Source organism: Muntiacus reevesi, chromosome 4, assembly GCF_963930625.1.
Source record: "Muntiacus reevesi chromosome 4, mMunRee1.1, whole genome shotgun sequence".
In the NCBI taxonomy this organism is placed as follows: Eukaryota; Metazoa; Chordata; class Mammalia; order Artiodactyla; family Cervidae; genus Muntiacus; species Muntiacus reevesi.
In genome coordinates this window covers 104507818-104531362 of record NC_089252.1, presented here as the reverse complement: position 1 = coordinate 104531362, position 23545 = coordinate 104507818, and the positions used below count along the sequence as shown (strand labels likewise).

The 23545-nt window shown below is 38.7% G+C and overlaps 1 protein-coding gene across 1 annotated transcript in view; it reads left to right on the top strand.

Moving 5' to 3' along the window:
• The window catches only part of CACNA2D3 (calcium voltage-gated channel auxiliary subunit alpha2delta 3), an 838234-nt gene that overhangs the window by 349997 nt on the left and 464692 nt on the right, over nucleotides 1-23545 (top strand). The window contains exon 5 of the mRNA XM_065935331.1: nucleotides 17722-17884. Coding sequence (XP_065791403.1) covers nucleotides 17722-17884 — 163 coding nt within the window. The remainder of the gene's footprint in view (nucleotides 1-17721; nucleotides 17885-23545) is intronic.

The following is a 23545-nucleotide window of genomic DNA, read 5'->3' as shown; positions in this document are numbered from 1 at the left end:
ATTTATTGGGGGGGATCCATTTCTGAGCTCTCTATTGTTTATTCTTTAACCAGTAAAGCACTGTCTTGATGTCAGGAAGTCTTGAAGTGGGGTAGCATCACTCCGTCAATTTTTTTCTTCTTGTTTAATATTATGTTCAAATACTTTTTAGTGAAAATAATGCTTGATTCCTTCTAGCCAGAGGTTTTTTATTTCTGTCTATTGAAAATCTCATAACACCCTTCTACAAGGGTTGGCAAACTCCAGCCCACATGCCAAATCCTTTTTGCAGTTTTGTAAATCTTTGGTAAATAAAGTTTGCCTGGAGCACGGCCAGGTCCATTATTTTATGTATTGCCTAGCCACTGTCATACTACAACAGTAGTGTAGAAGAGATGTAACAAAGGTTGTGTAGCATGTAAAGCCTAAAATATGTACTGTCTGACCCTTTACAGAAAATGTATGCCACTCCTGCCCCACCAAATCAGTTTTAGACACTTACTCATTTGATCATCACCTCCTATACAATGTTACAAACCTCCATCCATAGTTCTTCAGGCACTCTGTCTACCAGTTCTAGTCCCTTGAATCTATTCGTCACCTGAGCTGTATAATCATAAAGGATTTGATTTAGGTCATTCTTGAATGGCCTAGTGGTTTTTACTACTTTCTTCAACTTGAGCCTGAATTTTGCAATAAGGAGCTGATGATCTGAGCCACATGAAGTGACAATTAGAACTGGACATGGAACAGCTGACTGGTTCAGAATTGGGAAAGGAGTATGTCAAGGCTATATATTGTCACCCTGCTTACTTAAATTCTAGCAGAGTACATCATGCAAAATGCCAGACTGGATGAATCACAAATTGGAATCAAGATTGCTGGGAGAAATATCAACTGCAGATAGGTAGATGATACCACTTTAATGGCAGAAAGTGAAGAGGAACTAAAGAGCCTGTGGATAAGCATGAAAAAAGAGTGTGAAGAGGTGGCTTGAAATGCAACATTCAAAAAATTAAGATCATGGCATCCAGTCCTATCACTTCATGGTAAATAGATGGGGAAAATGTGGAAAATACAGTGTCTGGTTTCATTTTCTTGGGATCCAAAATCAATGAGGATGGTTATTGCAGCCATGAAATTAAAAGACACTTGCTCCTTGGAAGAATAGCTGTAACAAACCTAGACAGTGTTTTAAAAAGGAAACTTCACTTTGCCAACAAAGGTCCATATAGTTAAAGCTATGACTTTTCCAGTGGTCATATATGGCTGTGAGAGTTGGACCATTAAGAAGTCTGAGCACTGAAGAACTGATGCTTTCAAACTGTGTTTCTGGAGAAGACTCTTGAGAGTTACTTGGATAACAGGGACATCAAACCAGTCAATCCTTAAGGAAATCAGTCCTGAATATTCATTGGAAGGACTGATGCTGAAACTGAAGCTCCAGTACTTTGGCCACGTGATGCAAAGAGCTGACTCACTGGAAAAGTCCCTGATTCTGGGAAAGACTGAGGGCAAGAGGAGAAGAGGGTGGCAAAGGATGTAATGTTTGGATGGCATCACTGACTCAAAGTAGGAAGTCAAGAAACACCTGGAGTAACAGGCAAATTTGGCCTTGGGGTACAGAATGAAGCAGGACAAAAGCTAGTAGAGTTCTGCCAAGAGAACGCACTGGTCATAGCAAACACCCTGTTCCAACAACACAAGAGAACACTCTACACATGGACATCACCAGATGGTCGGCACCAAAATCAGATCGATTATATTCTTTGCAACCAAAGATGGAGAAGCTCTATACCGTCAGCAAAAACAAGACCAGGAGCTGACTGTGGCTCAGATCATGAACTCCTTATTGCCAAATTCAGACTGAATTGAAGAAAGTGGAGAAAACCACTAGACCATTCAAGTATGACCTAATTCAAATCCTTTATGACTATACAGTGGAAGTGAGAAACAGATTTAAGGGACTAGATCTGACAGACAGAGTGCCTGATGAACTATGGATGGAGGTTAATGACACTGTACAGGAGACAGGAATCAAGACCATCCCCAAGAAAAGGAAATGCAAAAAAGCAAAATGGCTGTCTGATGAGACCTTACAAATAGCTGTGAAAAGAAGGGAAGCAAAAAGTAAAGGAGAAAAGGAAAGATATACCCATTTGAATGTAGAGTTCCAAAGAATAGCAAGGAGAGATAAGAGAGCCTTCCTCAGTGATCAATGCAAAGAAATAGAGGAAAACAATAGAATGGGAAAGACTAGCCATCTCTTCAAGAAAATTAGAGATACCAAGGGAACATTTCATGCAAATTTGAGCTCAATAAAGGACAGAAATGGTATGGATCTAACAGAAGCAGAAGATATTAAGAAGAGGTGACAAGAATACACAGAAATACTGTACAAAAAAGATCTTCATGACCCAGATAATCATGATGGTGTGATCACCAGCCTAGAGCCAGAAATCCTGGAATGTGAAGTCAAGTGGGCCTTATGAAGAATCACTACCAACAAAGCTAGTGGAGGTGATGGAATTCCAGTTGCGCTATTTCAAATCCTGAAAGATGATACTGTGAAAGTACTGCACTCAACATGCCAGCAAATTTGGAAAACTCAGCAGTGGCCACAGGACTGGAAAAGGTCAGTTTTCATTCCAATCCCAAAGAAAGGCAATGCCAAAGAATGCTCAAACTCCCACACAATTGCATTCATCTCACACACTAGTAAAGTGATGCTCAAATTTCTCCAAGCCAGGCTTCAGCAATACGTGAACTGTGAACATCCAGATGTTCAAGCTGGTTTTAGCAAAGGCAGAGGAACCAGAGATCAAATTGCCAACATGCGCTGGATCATCAAAAATTCAAGAGAGTTTCAGAAATAGATGTTGAACATCTATTTCTGCCTTACTGACTATGCCAGAGCCTTAACTGTGTGGATCACAATAAACTGTGATACATTCTGAAAGAGATGGGAATACCAGCCCACCTGACTTGCCTCTTGAGACACCTGTATGCAGGTCAGGAAGCAACAGTTAGAACTGGACATGGAGCAACAGACTACGTCCAAATAGGAAAAGGAGTATGTCAAGGCTGTATATTGTCACCCTGCTTATTTAACTTATATGCAGAGTACATCATAAGAAATGCTGGGCTGGAAGAAGCACAAGCTGGAATCAAGATTGCTGGGAGAAATATCAATAACCTCAAATATGCAGATGACACCACTCTTAGGGCAGAAAGTGAGAACTAAAGAGCCTCTTGATGAAAGTGAAAGAGGAGAGTGAAAAAGTTGGCTTAAAGCTCAACATTCAGAAAACTAAGATCATGGCATGCGGTCCTATCACGTCATGGCAAATAGATGGGGAAACAGTGTCAGACTTTAATTTTGGGGGCTCTAAAAATCACTGCAAATGGTGATTGCAGCCTTGAAATTAAAAGACACTTACTCCTTGGAAGGAAAGTTATGACCAACCTAGACAGTGTATTAAAAAGCAGAGATACTTCTTTGTCAACAAAAGTCCATCTAGTCCAGGCTATGGTTTTTCCGTAATCATGTATAGATGTGAGAATTGGACACTTTCTTTCTTTATAAAGAAAGCTGAGCGCCGAAGAATTGATGCTTTTGAAATGTGGCGTTGGAGAAGACTCTTGAGAGTTCCTTGGACTGCAGGGAGATCCAACCAGTCCATCCTAAAGGAGATCAGTCCTGGGTGTTCATTGGAAGGACTGATGTTGAAGCTGAAACTCCAATACTTTGGCCACCTGATGTGAGGAGCTGACTCATTAGAAAAGACCCTGATGCTGGGAAAGATTGAAGACAGGAGGAGAAGGGGACAGCAGAGGATGAGATGGTTGGATGGCATCACTGACTCAATGGACATGGGTTTGGGTGGACTCTGGGAGTTGGTGATGGACAGGAAGGCCTGGAGTGCTGTAGTTCATGGGGTCGCAAAGAGTTGGACACGACTGAACAATTGAACTGAACTGAACTGACTCAATGGACATGCGTTTGAACAAACTCAGGGAAATGGTGCAGGACAGAGAAGCCAGGCCTGCTGCAGTTCATGGGTTCGCAAAGAGTCGGACACAACTTGGCAACTGAACAACAACAACATTGGGCTGCTGCATCCTAAGTTGGTGCCAAACCAGATTTGGGGGAATAGCACACCTACCATTTTGTCCCTGGTGTTTTCTTTGCCACATTTCGTCCCCTGGATTAGTTTCATTTATGCTGCATCAAGCTTGGTAGGTGATCAGATACACTCACAAAGCATCAGCCTTTTCAAAATCAGTACAAAGAGGACAAATGAATGTAGGGAGGATAAATAGAACATAGTCGTTTGTGGTAAAGAATGGGGCAGCATTGAGCAAAATCCTGCATGTGTTTTCATCCTTCCTTTGGTTGCATTTTAGGTTGTGCAAGTTATTCAATTAAATGGCAATTTTGAAACTGCCTTTTCAGAGCCTGTATGTGAACATTGATGGCACTGGCCTTAGCTAAGTAGTTTGGACTTTGTTAATTTATATGTTTTCATTTCTTTTAAATAAATACATAGAAGTGAAACTTGCTGCATCATAGAGTATGTTTAAATTTACAAAAAGCTGCAAATGGCTTTCCAAAGTGTTTGAAAAATATGGAATTTCCTCTTACTTCACATTTTTACCAACATTTAATATTGTCTGAAAATTTAATACTTGCTGTTCTAGTGGGTATAAAATCACATTTGATAGCAATGATGGAGTTTTATTTTGCGCTTCCTTGATGACTAATACTATTGAAAAATTTTTGGTTTGCTTACTGGACATTTGTATACTTTCTTTTTTATGGTGTCTGTTTAACATTTTTGCTTGTAGTTTAATTGTGTTTTAAATTGTGTTATAGGAGTTCTTTACATATTCTGGGTACAGGTCACTTGTAAGATATGTGTACTTTGAATACTTTTTCCTCAATGATGTCTTTACTTTGTGATTACTATTAATAGTAGTAAATTTGATGATCAGAAGTTTTCACTTTTCATAAAGTACACAGATTTTAAGTGCTTTCTATAACCTAAGACATCACTGCCTACTTGAAGGCAGCAAAACGCATTCATCATTTAAAAAATATTTATAAGTATTATATCTTTTTCATTCAAGTCTTTCATCTATCTTGAATGAATATGTGTTTATTGTGTAAAAGATGTTGAGGATGTTGTTTTCAAATGATTGATCATATGTCAATCATTAGTTGCTCAGTCGTGCCCAACTCTTTGTGACCCATGGACTGTAGCCCTCCAGGCTCCTTTGTCCATGGAATTCTTCAGTTAAGAATACTGGAGTGGGTAGCAATTCCCTTCTCCAGGGCTCTTCCTGACCCAGGGGTTGAACCCGGTCTCCTACATTGCAGGAGGGTTCTTTACCATCTTGAGTCACCAGGGAAGCTCTAGTTGAACACATGTTCCACCATAATTTGTTGGAAATCATTTCCCCATTGAATTATCTAAGCACCTTTATTGAAAATTTGTTAATTGTATAAACGTGGCTTTATTTCTGGACTCTCTTCAGTTCCATTCATCTGTTTTTCTGCTCTAATGCCAATACCACACCATTTTGAATAATTAAGTTTAGAGTAAGACTTAAATTTAGGAAATGTGAATCATTGGACCTTTTTCTTCTTTTTAAAAATTATTTTTGATATTCTCAATTCTTTTCATCTTTATAAAATTTAAACTTAACAGTTACTACAGCCAGCCTATTGACATTTTGATTGAGATTTCTTTGGAGTTTTAAATCAATTTGGGAAGAAATAACATTTAAATACTGAGTTTTCCAATCCTTAAGCACAAGGCATTTCTTTCAGTTCATTTAAGGCTTCTTTAATTTCTGCCAGCAATATCTTTTTTTTTTGCCAGCAATATCTTATAGTTGCCAGCATACAGATACTATAGCGTTTCCCTGGTAGCTCAGTTGGTTGAGAATCTACCTGTAAATGCTGGAGACATGAATTAGATCTCTGAGTCAGGAAGACCCCCTGTAAAAGGAAATGGCAACCCACTCCAGGCCTCTTGCCTGGGAAATCGCATGGACAGAGGAGCCAGGCAGGCTCCATGGAGTCTCAACGAGTAGGACACGACTTAGTGACTAAGCCATCACCACCATACAGATATTGCCCATGTTTTTAAATTTTATACCAAAGTATGTATTTCCAACTTTTTATGCTATTTGTAAATACTCTTGTTCTTCCAGTTGTTCTTAGTATAAAAAGAAAGGAAAACAAAGTGAAGTTGCTCAGTTGTGTCCCAATTCTTTGCGACCCCATGAACTGTAGCTTACCAGGCTCCTCTGTCCATGGAATTTTTCAGGCAAGAAAAATTCCTAGTATAGTGAAATATAATTGATTATGGTATGTTGATCTTATATCCTGTGACCTTGCCAAACTCAGTGGTTAATAGTAGATTATGTACATTCCTTAGGGTTTTCTTTATGGGAAGTCATGTTGTTTGCAAAAAAGATAGTTTTTTTTTTTTCCTATCCAATACCTATGGCATTCTTCTACTCATTCATTTATTCATTCATTATACTGTATTTGCCAGAACTACCTATACAATGTTGAATTGAAGTGAGAAGACATTCTTGCCTTTTACTGATCTTAGAAGAGAAATATTGAGTGTTTTGTTATGAGTTTAATGTTAGCTGTGGGTTTTATATAGCTGGTTTTTGTCAGGTTGAGGACTTTTTATCTTATTTTAAATTTTCTGATAGTTTTTATGATGAACAAAACTGGATTCTTTCAAATGTTTTTCTGCATTTATTTGGTCATAAGATTTTTTAAGAAAAATTCTGTTAATATGATGAACTGTGTTGATTGATTTTTGAAATGTTAAACCAACCTTGAATTCCTGGGTTAAATACAATTTAATCATGATATGGGGATTTGATGCAGTATTAAATTTGTTAAGATTTTTCATTTAGGTTAATGAGTGACCTTAGCATATAATTTTTCCAAAATGTGTTCTTTTTTGGTTCTGCTGTCAGTATTATGCTGCCCTCATAAAATAGGTTGGGACATATTCCTTACTCCTAAATTTTGTAAGAGTTTATTGGGTTCAGTCCCTGGATTGGGAAGATCCCCTGGAGAAGGGAAAGGCTACCCATTCCAGTATTCTGGCCTGGAGAATTTCATGGACTGTGTGGTCCATGGGGTTGCAAAGAGTCAGACACAACTTGCACTTTCACTTCATGTAAGATAGTTTGTAGTTTTTCCTTATGTATTTGATAATATTCATTATTTAAGGCATTTGAACCAGGAGGTTTTTTTTTTTTTTTTGTGACTATAAATTGTGAATTCGGTTTCTCTTTTAGAGCCAGTCATATTTTATATTTCTTTCTGTATCAATGTTGGTAATTTCAGTTTTTCAAGTAATTTGACTGTAACTTTATATAAAATTTTAACTTTACATAAAATTTTGATGTAAAGTTGTTTATAACATTCTCTTTTTATCTGTTGACTCTTTAATAATGTTTTCTCTTTCATTTCTGATTCTAGTATCTTGTGCTTATTTTTTATTCATCAGTCTAGGTATTATGGTTTCATTAATCTTTTTATAGAACCAACTTTGGATATTGTTGACTTTTTCCCTGTTATTTGTTTTGTATAATTGATTTCTGCTTTTTTCTCTATTGTTTTATTTCTTCTTTTTGACGTTGTTTTTTTTTTCTATTTTCTTCCTTAAGATAGTATCTTTCTGCATCTTAAAAATTTCTCCTTTTCTAGTATAAACTTTAAAATCTATAAAATTTTCTCTAATTTCTTAGTTACATCTTACAAATATTTATTTTTATTATTATTTCAAAATATTTTACAATTTTTTTGTCATTTTCTTCCATTACACATGTATTAAGATACTTTCAAAATCTTTTAAGATTCTTCTAAACATTATGTTTTCTTAGATGTTCTTGATATTTTTTGTATCTTTATCATATACTGAATTCCCATTTTTATCATCTGGGAAAGAAGGTGTGCTCTGTAGTTGTTAGGTGTGGAACTCCTGAAATTCAATTAGTATTAAGTTGGTAAATAGTGTTGCTACATGACCAACACCCAGTAAAAATCCTTAACACTCAGTATTTAATGAGCCTCCCTGGTAGGCAACATTTCAAATGGGTTGTTACAGTTCATTGCTGGAAGAATTTTTACATCTTATGTAATTGTACTGGGAGAGAAATCTTGAAGGCTTGCATCTGGATTTTTCTGGACTTTGTCACATGTGTCTCTTTTCCTTTAATGGTTTTGCTTCTTCGTATCTTTTCATTGTAATGCATCTTTTCAAAGAACCAACTTTTAGTTTCATTGATTTCCTTTCTTTTTTTGTTGTAATTTATTTTTTTTCCCATTGTTGTTATTTATTTATTTATTTATTTATTTAAATTTTATTTTATTAGTTGGAGGCTAATTACTTCACAACATTTCAGTGGGTTTTGTCATACATTGAAATGAATCAGCCATAGAGTTACATGTATTCCCCATCCCGATCCCCCCTCCCACCTCCCTCTCCACCCGACTCCTCTGGGTCCTCCCAGTGCACCAGGCCCGAGCACTCGTCTCATGCATCTCACCTGGTCTAGTGATCTGTTTCACCATAGATAATATACATGCTGTTCTTTTGAAACATCCCACCCTCACCTTCTTGAAGGATAATTGCTTTACAGAATTTTGTTGTTTTCTGTCAAATCTCAACATTAATCAGCTATAGGTATACATATATACCTATATGTATATATAGGTATACATATATACCTTTTGAATCTCCCTTTTGAATCTCCCTCCCATCTCCCTCCCCATCCTACACCTCAAGGTTGATACAGAGCCCCTCTTTGAGTTTCCTGAGCCATACAGCAAATTCCCATTAGCTGTCTATTTTACATATCGTAATGTAAGTTTCCATGTTACTCTTTCCATACGTCTCACCCTCTCCTCCCCTCTCCCCATGTCCATAAGTTTATTCTCTCTCTCTCTTTTTTTTTTCCTGAGAGGAAGATATCCTTTTTTTTTTTTTTTTTTTCCTTCTTTATTTTAACTGGAGGCTAATTACTTTACAGCATTGTGGTTATTTTTGCCATACATTCACATGAATTAGCCATGGGTGTACATGTTTTCCCCATCCTGAACCCCCCTCCCACCTCCCTCCCCATCCTATCCCTCAGGGTCATCTCAATGCACCAGCCCTGAGTACCCTGTTTCATGCATTGAACCTCGACTGGCGATCTATTTCACGTATGATAAATATACATGTTTCAATGCTATTCTCTCAAATCATCCCATCCTTGCCTTCTCGCACAGAGTCCAAAAGTCTGTTCTTTACATCTGTGTTTCTTTTGCTGTCTCGCATATAGGATCATCGTTACCATCTTTCTAAATTCCATATATATGTGTTAATATACTGTATTGGTGTTTTTCTTTCTGACTTACTTCGCTCTGTATAATGGGCTCCAGTTTCATCCACGTCATTAGAACTGATTCGAAGGCATTCTTTTTAATAGCTGAGTAATATTCCATTGTGTGTATGTACACAGCTTTCTTATCCATTCGTCTGCCAATGGACATCTAGGTTCCTTCCATGTCCTGGCTATTTTAAACATGCTGCATGATCATTGGGGTGCACATGTCTCTTTCAATTCTGGTTTCCTCGGTGTGTATGCCCAGCAATGGGATTGCTGAGTCATATGAAAGTTCTGTTTCCAATTTTTAAAGGAATCTCCACACTGTTCTCCCTAGTGGCTGTACTAGTTTTCATTCCCACCAACAGTGTAAGAGGGTTCCTTTTTCTCCACACCCTCTCCAGCATGTATTGTTTGTAGACTTTTTGATAGTAGCCACTCTGAGCAGCATGAGATGGTACCTCATTGTGGTTTTGATTTGCATTTCTCTGATAATGAGTGATGTTGAGCATCTTTTCATGTGTTTGTTAGCCCTCTGTATGTCTTCTTTGGAGAAATGTCTGTTTAGTTCTTTGGTCCATTTTTTTGATCGTTTTTTTTCTGGAATTGAGCAGCAGGAGTTGCTTGTATATTTTTGAAATTAATTCTTTGTAGTTGCTTCATTTGCTATTATTTTCTCCCATTCTGAAGGCTGTCTTTTCACCTTGCTTATAGTTTCCTTCATTGTGCAAAGACTTTTAAGTTTAATTAGATCCCATTTGTTTATTTTTGATTTTATTTCCATTACTCTGGGAGGTGGGTCATAGAGGATCCTGCTGTGATTTACATCAGAGAGTGTTTTGCCTATGTTTTCCTCTAGGAGTTTTATAGTTTCTGGTCTTAAATTTAGATTTTTAATCCATTTTGAATTTATTTTTGTGTATGGTGTTAGAAAGTGTTCTAGTTTCATTCTTTTACAAGTGGCTGACCAGTTTTCTGAGAACCACTTGTTAAAGAGATTATCTTTTCTCCATTGTATATTCTTGCCTCCTTTGTCAAAGATAAGATGTCCATAGGTGTGTGGATTTATCTCTGGGCTTTCTGTCTTGTTCCATTGATCTATATTCCTGTCTTTGTGCCAGTACCATCCTGTCTTGATGACTGTAGCTTTGTAGTAGAGTCTGAAGTCAGGCAGGTTGATTCCTCCAGTTCCATACTTCTTTCTCAAGATTGCTTTGGCTATTTGAGGTTTTTTGTATTTCTATACAAATTGTGAAATTATTTGATCTAGTTCTCTGAAAAATACTGTTGGTAGCTTGATAGGGGTTACATTGAATGTATAGATTGCTTTAGGTAGTATAGTCATTTTCACTATATTGATCCATGAACATGGTATATTTCTCCAACTGTTTGTGTCATCTTTGATTTCTTTAATCAGTGTTTAATAATATTCTATATATTTCTGTATATACATTTCTATATATAAGTCTTTTGTTTCTTTAGGTAGCTTTATTCCTTTTGTTCTTTTTGTTGCAGTGGTGAATAGAATTGTTTCCTTAATTTCTCTTTCTGTTTTCTCATTGTTAGTGTATAGGAATGCAAGGGATTTCTGTATGTTAATTTTATATCCTGCAACTTTACTGTATTCATTGATTAGCTCCAGTAATGTTCTGGTGGAGTTTTTAGGGTTTTCTATGTAGAGGATCATGTTGTCTGCAAACAGTGAAAGTTTTACTTCTTGTTTTCCAATCTGGATTCCTTTTATTTCTTTTTTTTCTCTGATTGCTGTGGCTAAAACTTTCAAAACTATGTTGAATAGTAGTGGTGAGAGTGGGCACCCTTGTCTTGTTCCTGACTTTAGGGGAAATGCTTTTCATTTTTCACCATTGAGGATAATGTTAATATACTGTATTGGTGTTTTTCTTTCTGACTTACTTCGCTCTGTATAATAGGCTCCAGTTTCATCCACGTCATTAGAACTGATTCGAAAAGTGGGTTTATCATATACAGCTTTTATTATGTTGAGGTATGTTCCTTATTTGCCTGCCTTCTGGAGAGTTTTTATCATAAATGGATGTGGAATTTTATCAAAGGCTTTGTCTGCATCTATTGAGAAAATCGTATGGTCTTTATCTTTCAATTTGTTAATATGGCATATCACATTGATTAGTGAATAATGAAGAATCCTTGCATCCCTGGGATAAAGCCCACTTGGTCATGATGTATGATCTTTTTAATATGTTGTTGGATTCTGTTTGCTAGAATTTTGTTCTTCTCTAGATTTTTGGTAGAATTTAGCAGTGAAGCCATCTAGTCCTGGGCTTTTGTTTGTTGGGATATTTCTGATTACAGTTTCAATTTCCGTGCTTGTGATGGGTCTGTTAAGATTTTCTACTTCTTCCTGATTCAGTTTTGGAAAGTTATACTTTTCTAAGAATTTGTCCATTTCTTCCAAGTTGTCCATTTTATTGGCATATAGTTGCTGATAGTAGTCTCTTATGACCCTTTGTATTTCTGTATTGTCCGTTGTGATTTCTCCATTTTCATTTCTAATTTTATTGATTTCATTCTTCCTTTTTTTCTTGATGAGTCTGTTTAGTGGTTTGTCTATTTTATTTATCTTCTCAAAGAACCAGCTTTTAGCTTTGTTGGTTTTTGCTATGGTCTCTTTGTTTCTTTTGCATTTATTTCTGCCCTAATTTTTATGATTTCTTTCCTTCTACTAACCCTAGAGTTCTTAATTTCTTCTCTTTCTAGTTGCTTTAGGTGTAGAGTTAGGTTATTTATTTGATTTTTCTCCTATTTAGGAGGTGGGTCATAGAGGATCTTGCTTTGATTTATGTGTGAGTTTTCTGCCTGTTTTTCTCTAGGAGTTTTATAGTTTCTGGTCTTATATTTAGGTCTTTAATCTATTTCGAGTTTATCTTTGCATATGGTGTTAGGAAGTGTTCTAATTTCATTCTTTTACATGTGGCTGTATATACGTGTATGTGAATGACCCAGTGAACAAAGGAAATTAAAAAATTATATTTACCAGTTAAGAACAAAACTAACTAAGGGAACCAAAAGTTATGTCTACCTTAACAAAACTAACTAAAGCACAAACTGGAAAACAAAACTAAAGCAAGATGCCAATTGTGGAATAAAGCAATTAAAATAAAACTAACAAATATGTTGAGAGGAAAGGAAAAAAAGAATAGATATGCAAAGTTAAGTAGAGGTAGATAAAGAAGATTCATATATGTTAAAGATTAACTGCAAAGGGCAAAGAACAGTAGGAAAAGCAAGCAAAATAATAAATGTAGAAAAAATAATAATGGGTTTTAAAAATTAAAATTAGAAAAAGAAATTAAAAATTAAAATTTAAAAGAAAAGAAAAAAAAAAAAGAGGAAAACACCCCAGAACTTCAAAAGCTCAACATAGAGGCAGAGATTTGTAACAACAATTAAAAATGTGACTGAGAAAAAAAAGAAAAAAGAAAGCTCAAAAGCTTAATTAGATTTCATAGTGCCAATAAAATCAATAACTACAATGGTGGTGGGGGAGAAGGAAAAAAATCCCAAAGAATCTGCAGAACAAGTCAAAACATAAGAATAATAAGTGTTTTTCTTCAGTCACTTTCAGAGTCGTTTACCTCGCTGGGAGTCACTGAGTTTACCTCAACCTCCCTAGGATGCCCTCTAACACTGTGCTGATCTCTGGACCTGCTGTGGGGGGCAACTCAGATTCAAATCTGGTTCTACACCTCTGTGTTCTTGCCTCCAATGTCCACAGCTATCAGAACTAGTGCGTTTTCTTTTGTAGGAGCTCTCAATGACCTTTTATATATTCCGTAAACACAGAGTCTGACTAGTTGATCTTGTGGATTTAATCTGCAGCTTGTGCAGCTGGTGGGAGGGTTTTGGGTCTTTTTCCTTAGTCACACTGCCCCTGGGTTTCAATTGTGGTTTTATTCCCACCTCTGCATGTGAGTCGTCCACTGGGGTTTGCTCCTGAAGCTGCCCTGGAGGACTTGGGTTTGCCCCTGTGAGGGCTAGGTGTGGAAGTGGTGCAGCTGCTTGGGTCACAGGGGTTCTGGCAGCACCAGGTACTCAGGGGAGTTGGCAGCTAGGGCAGCAGGAAATATTGTGCTCTAGAAGGGTATGGCAACCAGTATTGGCCAATACACTCCAGTATTCTTGCCTGGAGACCCCCCACCCCCACCCCTACCCCCCTGCTCTCTGACAGAGAAGCCTGGCAGACCACAGTCTACAGGGTTGCAGAGTCAGCTACTACCCAAGTGACCCACACAAGACTTTTTTAGCTTGTGGCAGCTCTGCCCCAGTGAGAGTTGAGTGTGAAGGTGGCGCAGCTGCTTGGCTTTTGGGGACCCTGGCAGCGCCAAGTGTGTAGGGACATGGACTGCCTCCACCGCAGGAGTTTTGGCCCTATCACAGTATTTTTTCAAGCCTCTTGTAGTTGGTGATCAGAAGGCCTCTTTGGCCAGTCTTTCTCCGTATCTCTGCCCGTTCAGGCATTTAGGGGGCTTCCTTGCCTGGGGTCCTTCTCTGCTGTTCAGTGCATCAGGCACTTAGAGGGCCCCCACTGGTTGGTATCCTACTCTGTAGTTCGTTGCATCAGTCACTTAAAGGAGCACCTTGGGTGGGGTCCTACTCTGTAGTTCAGTGCGTCAGGCATTTGATGGGCCAGCCTCTCTATTGTTCAGTGCTCAATGCTGGTGTGTTGGAGAGAGAGGCTACGGTGATGGCTCCACCCCCTGTGTGTGATTCTGCAGTATCACCTTGCTTCCGTGGCTGCCCAGGTTTCCTCCACAGGCATTTCCCACCAGTCTCCTCCTTCACATTCCCTCGATCCATCTCTCCACAGTCAACAGCAGCCCTTGCCTGGGGATTGATCCATAATTCCTAAACTCCAGCTCCCAGCCACTGCACCTTCCAGGGGATCTGCATCCCTGTCTGGGGTATGTATGGCTGCAGCAAGGACTGTCTGATTCTCATTCCATTTAGGCTGCCAAAGATTAGTAGTTTCATTTTCAGCCTTAAATATTTCTCCTCTGACTCAGACAACTGCCCGGATGTGGGGATCGGAACCCTGCTTCAGTTCACCCACCGACCAAGGGCAGGTCCAGTCCTACCAACTCTTCTTTATTCCCATAGTTCCTTCGTCCTACAGAGTTTTGAGTGGGTCTATGTATTCTTTTCTGCTGGTCAGGTACTCCTGGCCACTCTCAGCTGGTGTTCTGCATGCACTTATATGTCTGAAGGTGTATTCCTGATGTATCCATGGAGATATTTACTCCACATCCACCTACTTCTTTGCCATCTTGTTCTTCGAGTCATTGATTTTCTTAATTGATTTCCTGTTTTCAATTTCATTGATTTCTATTTAGGAAAATTAAAACAAATATTTTTTCCTTCTGCTTTGGATTTAGTTTTCTACTTTCTTAAAGAAGAAGCTTAGATGATTGATTTTATATCTGTTTTCTTTTCTAATAAATGTATTGAATGCTATAAATTTTCCTGTAAGCATTGCTTTTACTGCATCTTGCAAATTTTGATAAGTTGTATTTTGATTTTAATTTGGTTTAAAATTTATCTTGAGACTTATTCTTTGACCCATGTGTTATTTAGAAATATGTTGTTTAATCTCCAAATATTTTGGGATTTGTCCAGCTATTTTTCTGTTGTTGATTTATAGTTTAATTTCAGTGTGGTCTGAGAGCATACTTTGTCTGATTTCTATTCTTTTAAATTTGTTAAAGAGTATTTAATGGCTCAGAATGTGGTCTTTCATAGTGAATGTTCCATGTGAGCTGGACAAAAATGTTTATTCTGCTATTGTTGGATGAAGTAGCCTACAGTCAGTTTGGTCCAGTTGTGCTGTTCAGTTCAAATTGTCATTGACAATATTCTGCCTGATAGATTTGTCAGTTACTGATAGAGGGGGTACTGAAGTCTCCAACTTTAGTAGTGCTGGTTTAGTAGTGTTTAGGATTGGTCATTTCTCCTTGTAGTTCTGCCATTTTTTATCTCACATATTTTAATATTCTGTTAGGTGCATCCACGTTAAAGATTGTTATGCCTTCTTGGGGAATCGACCCCTCTGGCATTATGTAATGCCAGTGTTTTTTTCCTGATAATTTTCCTTGCTTTGAAGTCTGCTTTGTCTGAAGTTAATATGGTCACTCTGGCTTTCTTTTGATTAATGTTAGCGTGGTAAAATTTTCTCTATCCTTTGACTTTTAATCAAGTTGTCCTTTATATTTAAGGTGAGTTTCTTGTAGACAGCTTTTATTTTTTTATCCACTTTGACAGTCTCTTTTAACTAATCTATTTAGACCATTCACATTTAAAGTGATTACTGATATGATTGGATTAATATGTACCATGTTTGTAACCATTTTCTATTCATTGCCCTTTTTTTCGTCTTCTACTCTTTTTATGCCTTGTCTGGTTTTAATTGAGCATATCATATTTTTACTATAATATTAGTATTTTTTCCTTCCTAAACATTTATACTTCTTTTGAAAAACTGGTTTAGAGGTTGTTTTATAGTTTGCATTTTGCATTTATAACTATTAAAAGTCCACTGTCAAATAACCCTGTACCACTTCATGGATGGTATGGGACATTATGATAGAATATTCCCAGTTTCTTCCTGCTATTCTTCATAACACTGTGGTATTCATTTCACTTATCCATGAGTGTTTATAATCCAGTAATTTGTTGCTATTATTATTTTGATCAAACTATTATCTGAGAGGTCAGTTACGAATAAGAAAATTAAATATTTTACTTTTATTTATTTCTTCTGTAAAACTGTCTTTTCTTTATGTAGACCAGGGTTTCTGATGTATATAGTTTCCCTCCCTTTAAAGGACTTTTAACACTTTTTGCAAGGCAGGTCTGTTTGCAGAAAATTTCTTGAATTGTTATTTGTCTGAAGAGGTCTTTACTTATTTTTCAGTTTTGAAGGATAATTTTGCTGGATACAAATTCTAGGCTGGTCGGCCTTTTCTTCAAGCACTGAGTGTTCATGTCGCTCTGCTCTTGTTTTCTGTTTTCTGAACAGAAGCCTTGATGTAATCCTTGCCTTTGTCCCTCTGTAGGTGAGGCTTTCCCCCCTTTCTGGCTTTCTTTAGTAGTTTCTCTTTTTGGTTTTTGTAGTTTGGATGTGACATGTCTAGGTATATTTTTGTTTGTTTGTTTTTCGTTTTTAATATTCATGTGCTTGATGTTTCCTGGACTTCTTGGATTGGGTTTGTTTTTTGTCATTAATTTTGGAATATTACTTCAAATATTTCTTCTGTTCTTTTTTTCTCTTTCTCCTCCTCTGGTATTCCCATTACATAGCTGTTACACTTTTTGTAATTGTTCCGTGGTTTTTGAAGATTCTGTTATTTTTTTCCTTTTTTTTTCTTTGCTTTTCAGTTTGAGAAGTTTCTACTGATATAGCTTCAGGCTCACTGAATTATTTCCTCAGCTGTGTCTCAGCTGGCAGTGAGCCATAGGTGTTCTTCATTTCTGTTATGGGTTTTTGATTTCTAGCATTTCATTCTGATAGTTCATTAGAATATTTGTCTCTCTACTTATCTATCTCATCTTACCTGTTTTCTACTTTTTCCAGTAGTTCCCTTAGCATATTAATTACATTTGTTTTAAATTGCTGATCTGATAGTTACAACCACCCCTGCCATCCACCATCTTGCAATACTGTGCAGCAGATAAGTGTCCAGTCTTTGGAAATAGACTGTCTGTATTTTAATTCTCTTTCTGCTTCTCAGTGGTGTAATTTTTGACAACATACAGAAATTCTCTCTACCTCAATTTCTTCATTTGCGAATTGAAAATACTCTTAAATCCTAGTTCTTAGAGTTGTTAGGAGACGTGGATAAGTTGGCATATGGGAACCACTTAGAATAGCAAATATGACTATCTAACATATATATTTACTTAATTTTTGTTGTTTTCCAGTCTCCTTCTACTTAAAGTTAGGCTGATTAAGGGCAGAGTCTGTAAAGTCTTTAAAATCTTCAAACTCAAGAATTGAAATGTTTTTGTGCAGTTTTCTCTATATTTACATAAAGAAGTACTGAGAAGCTTCTTAAATTTGTTTTTCAAGAGTACTTAATGATACTGGGAAACATTTACCTAGTGCTATCATTATCACACTAGTGCAGAAACAGCCATAGATGGTATGAAAGGCTTAAAGAGATTATGTGACTAGAGTAAGATTCACAAGTGTAGGGGATGGCCCATCCAGGTCAGCCATACCCAGGTCTGAGTTCACAGCCTTCTCCTCTAAGCCACATGTTGTGTTTTCTTTTTTTTTTTTTTCACTTTCTTTTTCAGTATGAATACTTCAATGCCGTGCTAATAAATGAAAGGGACAAAGACGGGAATTTTTTGGAGCTGGGGAAGGAATTCATCTTAGCCCCAAATGACCATTTTAATAATCTGCCTGTGAACATCAGTCTGAGTGATGTCCAAGTGCCAACGAACATGTACAACAAAGGTAAGCCTTACTGCTGCTGGTCTTTTAAGAGGGTGAAGGGGGCAGGGTATGAGGGGCAGGGGTGGCTGGTTTGAGATATTGTGCTTTTTTGAAAAATTCGATTATAAGCCCAGTGTTTCAAGCATTGGCAGTATAGGTGAAGTGTGTGCCTCTTCTGCTTGGAGACTCTAGGCTTGCTATCTTTCTGGTTCATGTTGCATTAGGCCCTCTTAACTTTCAGTCCATAGGTTGGCAAACTTTTCTTTAAAGGGCCAGATATTTAATAATTCCTTAGACTTTGCAGGCCGTAAAGCCTCTGTTGCAACTACTCAGCTCTGCTGTTCTACCACAAAAGCAGCCATCGGTAATATGTAAATCAGTAGATAATATATAAATTGACTGTGTTCTCAGAAAACATTTAAGCTACAAAAACAGTTAACTACATTGGACCTGCAGTCTCTAGTGTACAGAGCCTTTTCTCTTCTTCCTCCCTTCCTTATGATGGTTTTGAGGGTTCTGGAGCTCCTGGTATTACCATGGAATTAGTTGTCGTTTGCCTGCAATGCTGGACACCCCGGTTCAATTCTTGGGTCAGGAAGATCCCCTGGAGAAGGGATAGGCTACCCACTCCAGTATTCTTAGGCTTCCCTGGTGACTCAGTTGGTAAAGAATCCACCTGCAATGCAGGACACCTGGGTTCAATCCCTCGGTTGAGGAGATCCCCTGGAGAAGGGAATGGCTGCCCACTCCGGTATTCTGGCCTGGAGAGTTCCATGGACTATATAGTCTATGGGTACGCAAAGAATTGGACATGATTGAGCGACTTTCACTTAGAGTACAAAGCAGGATGAATCTTAATGAAGCTCCATGTTTTCAGGCTTGTGTTCCTCAAATCCAGTTTTTTCATAGATTCTAGAGTTCTTTTCCCCAAATTCCCATCTGCCGCTTTGAATTGGGATAATAGTAGCCAAGGATTGGGCTTTGGCAACAGAGGACCTTTGGTTAGACCCTGAGTTCCACTTCTTACTGGATGTGATCTTGAAAGACTGAGACCACTTCCTTTCTTTAGACCTTAGTTTTCTTGTATCTAGGATATGGATAATAATTGTGTCAACATCATGGGATGAAACACATGATGTGTCCAAAGGGGTTAACTGAGGGAGGATATCACCCTCCTCTTCTTCACCATTACTGAGTAGGAGTTTGCTCTGCTTTGTCATACCAAGGAGGAGCCTAAGCAAAGAACTGTCTTCGCCCCAAAATAAATCAGGAAGACATGGCATTTTTAAAGTAAAAATCTACTGTTATGTCCCATTGATGTTTCAGAAATATTGGGATCTGGTTTCAGTATCTCAGGAATGCAGTGGTCAAGAGAAGGTTTGGATCCTTCTCTTTCTCTTGCTGGCTCTGTGATCCTCAGCAAGCAACTTTGAGCCTCAGTTTCCCTCTTTGTAAAATAGGGATAAGTGTACTTCCTCCTTTGGGGGGTTATTGTGAGAATATGAAATGATGCCTGAACAGTCTTAGCTCAACAGTTGCTCATAGAAAGTGCCTAGTGCATCTTAGTTGTCATCATTATTATTGGGAAATAAGATGAATATACATTTCTAAATTGTTTTAGGTTACTGTTTAAAGAATGTGGTCAATAATTAAAGAACTTTCCACTCACCGTCTCTGAAGCATTCTTCTCATGCCTGTCATTTGAGATTGGATATCTAATATCTCCCTTTCCTAGTTGACCTGTTATCCATCCTTGATGTTCTATGAAGCAGTACCCTGTCCATTAATTTTTTAAATTATTTATTTGTTTATTTATTATTATTTTTGATTGCTCTGAGTCTTTGTTGCTATGCATGGGCTTTCTGTAGTTACAGAGAGCAGGGCCTACTCTTTGTTGCAGTGCATGGGCTCCTCATTGTGGTGGCTTCTCTTGTTGAGGAACATAGGCTCCAGGGCGCATGGGCTTCAGTAGCTGTGGCACAGGGGCTCAGTAGTTGTGGTTCAAGGGTTTAGTTTCTGCTTGGCATGTGGAATCCTCCCAGACCAGGGATCTAACCCTGTCCCTTGCACTGGCAGGCAAATTCTTATCTTCTGTGACACCAGGGAAGTCCCATTAATTATTCTGATGGTTAATGGAACCCCTGTGGTGAACCAGATGCAACCCCTTCCTTGAGAGGTTCACAGTGAAATTAGGGACCAGACAGGTAAAGATAGGATACTGTGTGTCATCTGCTGGCCACAGTTACTAAAAGCCCGGGACAGTGGGAGCTCTGAAGAGGGGGCCTGACCGTTTGTTCCTGTGAGCAGCCACACATTTGTCTTCATTCTTTCTCAGAGAAAATGATGTCAGTCCAAGTAGCCTTCAGTGGGCTGTGGATTGAACTGTATCCTGTGACCTAATCTTCACTTTGGACTCTTCCTCAGAGAGCAAATTCCTAAGAATGCAAGCCTTAGAGAATTGAGCTTAGCTTTGTTAGTTGGAGTTTAATCCTTCAGAGGCGTCCTGCCAGCTGAGAAGGAAACCACCTTTTGTACAGTGTGGCTGTAAGGGAACCATCCTGTCAGCATTAAATGCATTCTCAATGGAAGAGGAAAAGTTCAGATTTTGCAGAGCAGTTCCAGACGTAAAACAGTTCAGAATGATCTTTTAAAATATGGCAGCTGCTTGAAGGTTGCTTGAACTATTAGCACCATTATAGATATTTAATTGCACCTTGAGCTTTAAAGGAATAATTGTACCTTTCCATGGTGACAGCACATCGGGGACTAGCACTGCCATTGATCACACAGACCGCAGGGCTAGCTAGGCAGAATCCTAGTAGACAGTCAGATTCTTGAGTCATGGAGGTATATAATTTTATTTAAAGTCATCCTCAGCAGCCCTTATGGTGTCTGCTTACCACCAGCATTCAGATTCAGTGGTCCCCCAGCTAGGCTGTGGGTCATAGACTAAAGTCCCCTGTGTCTTGTTTCTGCCAAGCAGTGAGTAAGCTGCCCAAAAAAACGAGGAGGAGACTTCAGGAAAATTCCTGTCTCATTCTACCTAATTCAAACCAGTCCCAAATAGTCTTTTTTCTTTTCATGTTGCAGAAATGTATTTCATGTTTAGAGTGCCCTCCAGCTCAGATCTAGTTATTGATGACATGTACAAAAAACACATGCTCAAAGCTTAGTCACTGGCTGAGATGTTCTTGGGTTAGAAATCTTGCCCCCACCGAAGGAAACCAGTACAGGGGGCCATGCTATCCTGGCAGCTTGAAAACCCCCATGTGCACAAGCAGAGTGATTCAATACTTGATTATGCGCTGCTGTGTGCTGTGTTCCTGGGCATAACATCTAGGCATAGATGAAACTTGCTGATGAAATCTACCTCTTTTTGCCTCCGGGACTGGGCCTTTTGCTACCAAGATGTTCAGCCAGGTTACTGTTCACCTCTGTGCTTGAGGTGCCCTTCTTGAAGGCACTGATAGAAACTGCAGGTTCCGAGTTGGTGACATGACAGTAAACTGACCTACCAGCCACGAGAATTCAAAGAGCCATGTTCCTAAAGTCTTTAGAAATGTGCAACAGCTTCTTCCTGAAACTTCTTCAGCCAGTGTTTGCTGAGTGGCTCATCTGGCATCTCCAGCCTACTAGTCTTGCTACATCTGTTGAGACATCTTTGGAGACTAGCTGCCCTTGCCATTCAAACCCATGAACAGCTCCATTTCCTCTATGAATAAAGCAGGGTGCAGGATGCTTCTGTGAGAACTGAGGATAATCTGACAGTGGATTCAGATAAAGCTGAACTCTTTTAAGTAATTTATGGGCTGAAATGGTATAAAATTTACACAAGCAGATATGTAGGTACATATACACATACGTACCTATTACACAATATATACGTGTGTGTATATCTGGGTATGTGTGTTTGTATATGTGTCTTTGAAAGAAATATGCTCTGCTGGTAACCTACCCCTTCATCCCCACCTCTCACCTCTGTCTACCCATTTGAGAACCCCTTTCATTCACTGAGTGTGCCTTTCTCTTTCCTCCATTATATCTTATTATTCACTCCATTTCTGTTACCCTGCCTCCCCCTTTATTGCTTTTCCAAATGCTTGTTCTTCAAAATCAGCTCAATACAAACTCTTTAATTCCTTCACTCTTTTGTAAGTGACTTTGGTCCTTTGTTCCAGTATCGCTTTGTTCCAGAAGTAAATTCCATGCCTTATTTTCCTTCCCCACTTGGAATTCTCTGAGAGCAGGGGCCTTGCTGATTCAACCTGTTGGTGCCCTCCTTTGCCCTGAGCACTGTGCTCTTTACATAGTGGATTTTCCACGATGGGTGAGGGAGGGGATGCCACTTGGGCTGTCATGTTCTCATGGTATCTGCCAGCAGGAGATACATACCCTGGCTGATTTACATGGAAAAGATACTTTTTGAAGGGACACTGGGTGGCTCACAGACTCTCCCAGAAGGCTAGAGAATAAGGTTTTAGACAGTGGTTGTGTGAGAGGACAGCCAGGGCCCAGAGCCACACCCAGAGCCAGTCTGGTGAGGACCACCTGCCACCATGGCTGACCCCATGTGTCTATGACTGCATAAAATGGCTTTGTCTCATTTTCCACATTCAGAAACCAGAGGTGATAATCTCAGTGACATTCTTAGGGAGTTATGGTGATGATTTAGAAGGCCACCCAGTACCTGAGCATAGGCAAGTTTCTCTTTTCCTCCAGTCCTCAGCATCCTTAGCTGTTAAATGGGTGTCATAACAGTACTGACCTTATAGAACTATCATGAATGAGGTAAGAATAATGCTTGTGTAGGTTGGGGTGCAGTGGCTAGCCGACTGACCTTGTCTCTTGTCACCTGCTGGAGGGGAAATAAGACCCATGTCACCATGTCGCAGTTAAATAGCACAGGAAGAGAGTCTGATTCTGATGAAGGCCAGTGCTTTCTGCTGTGATTATCACTATATTAGCTTGTTTGATTCTTATATGCAATGATGATTAAGAAAGGAAGAACTTGAACTAAGAGTAACAAAAGTTTACATGTTCCCCAACTGGTAGAACAGGATCAGAACCCAGCATTTTCATTAACTGTGTCCTCTCTGGACTACACACCACCCCAGTGTCTAGGCTGCGGTCTGTGAGTCATTTTTCGCAAGGGTGTCTATAAAGGGAAAAGGCAATATTCTGGCTCCCAAATATTTTTATTTTAAAGTGGTTGAAATCCAAAAACTGGAAGTACATCAAAGTTCAGTTCAGTTCAGTCACTCAGTTGTGCCCAACTCTTTTCAACTCCAAGGACACAAGATTTTCCTGTCCATCACAAACTCCAGGAGCTTGCTCAAACTCATGTCCATTGAGTTGTTGATGCCATCCAACCATCTCATCCTGTGTCATCCCCTTCTCCTCCTGCCTTCAATCTTTCCCAGCATTAGGGTCTTTTCCAGTGAGTCAGTTTTTCCCATCAGTTGGCCAAAGTATTGGAGTTTCAGCTTCAGCATCAGTCCTTCCAATGAATATTCAGGACCGATTTCCATTAGGGTTGACTGGATGGATCTCCTTGCAGTCCAAGGGACTCTCAAGAGTCTTCTCCAACACTGCAGTTCAAAAGCATCCATTCTTCAGCGCTCAGCTTTCTTTACAGTCCAATTCTCACATCCATACATAACTACTGGAAAAACCATAGCTTTG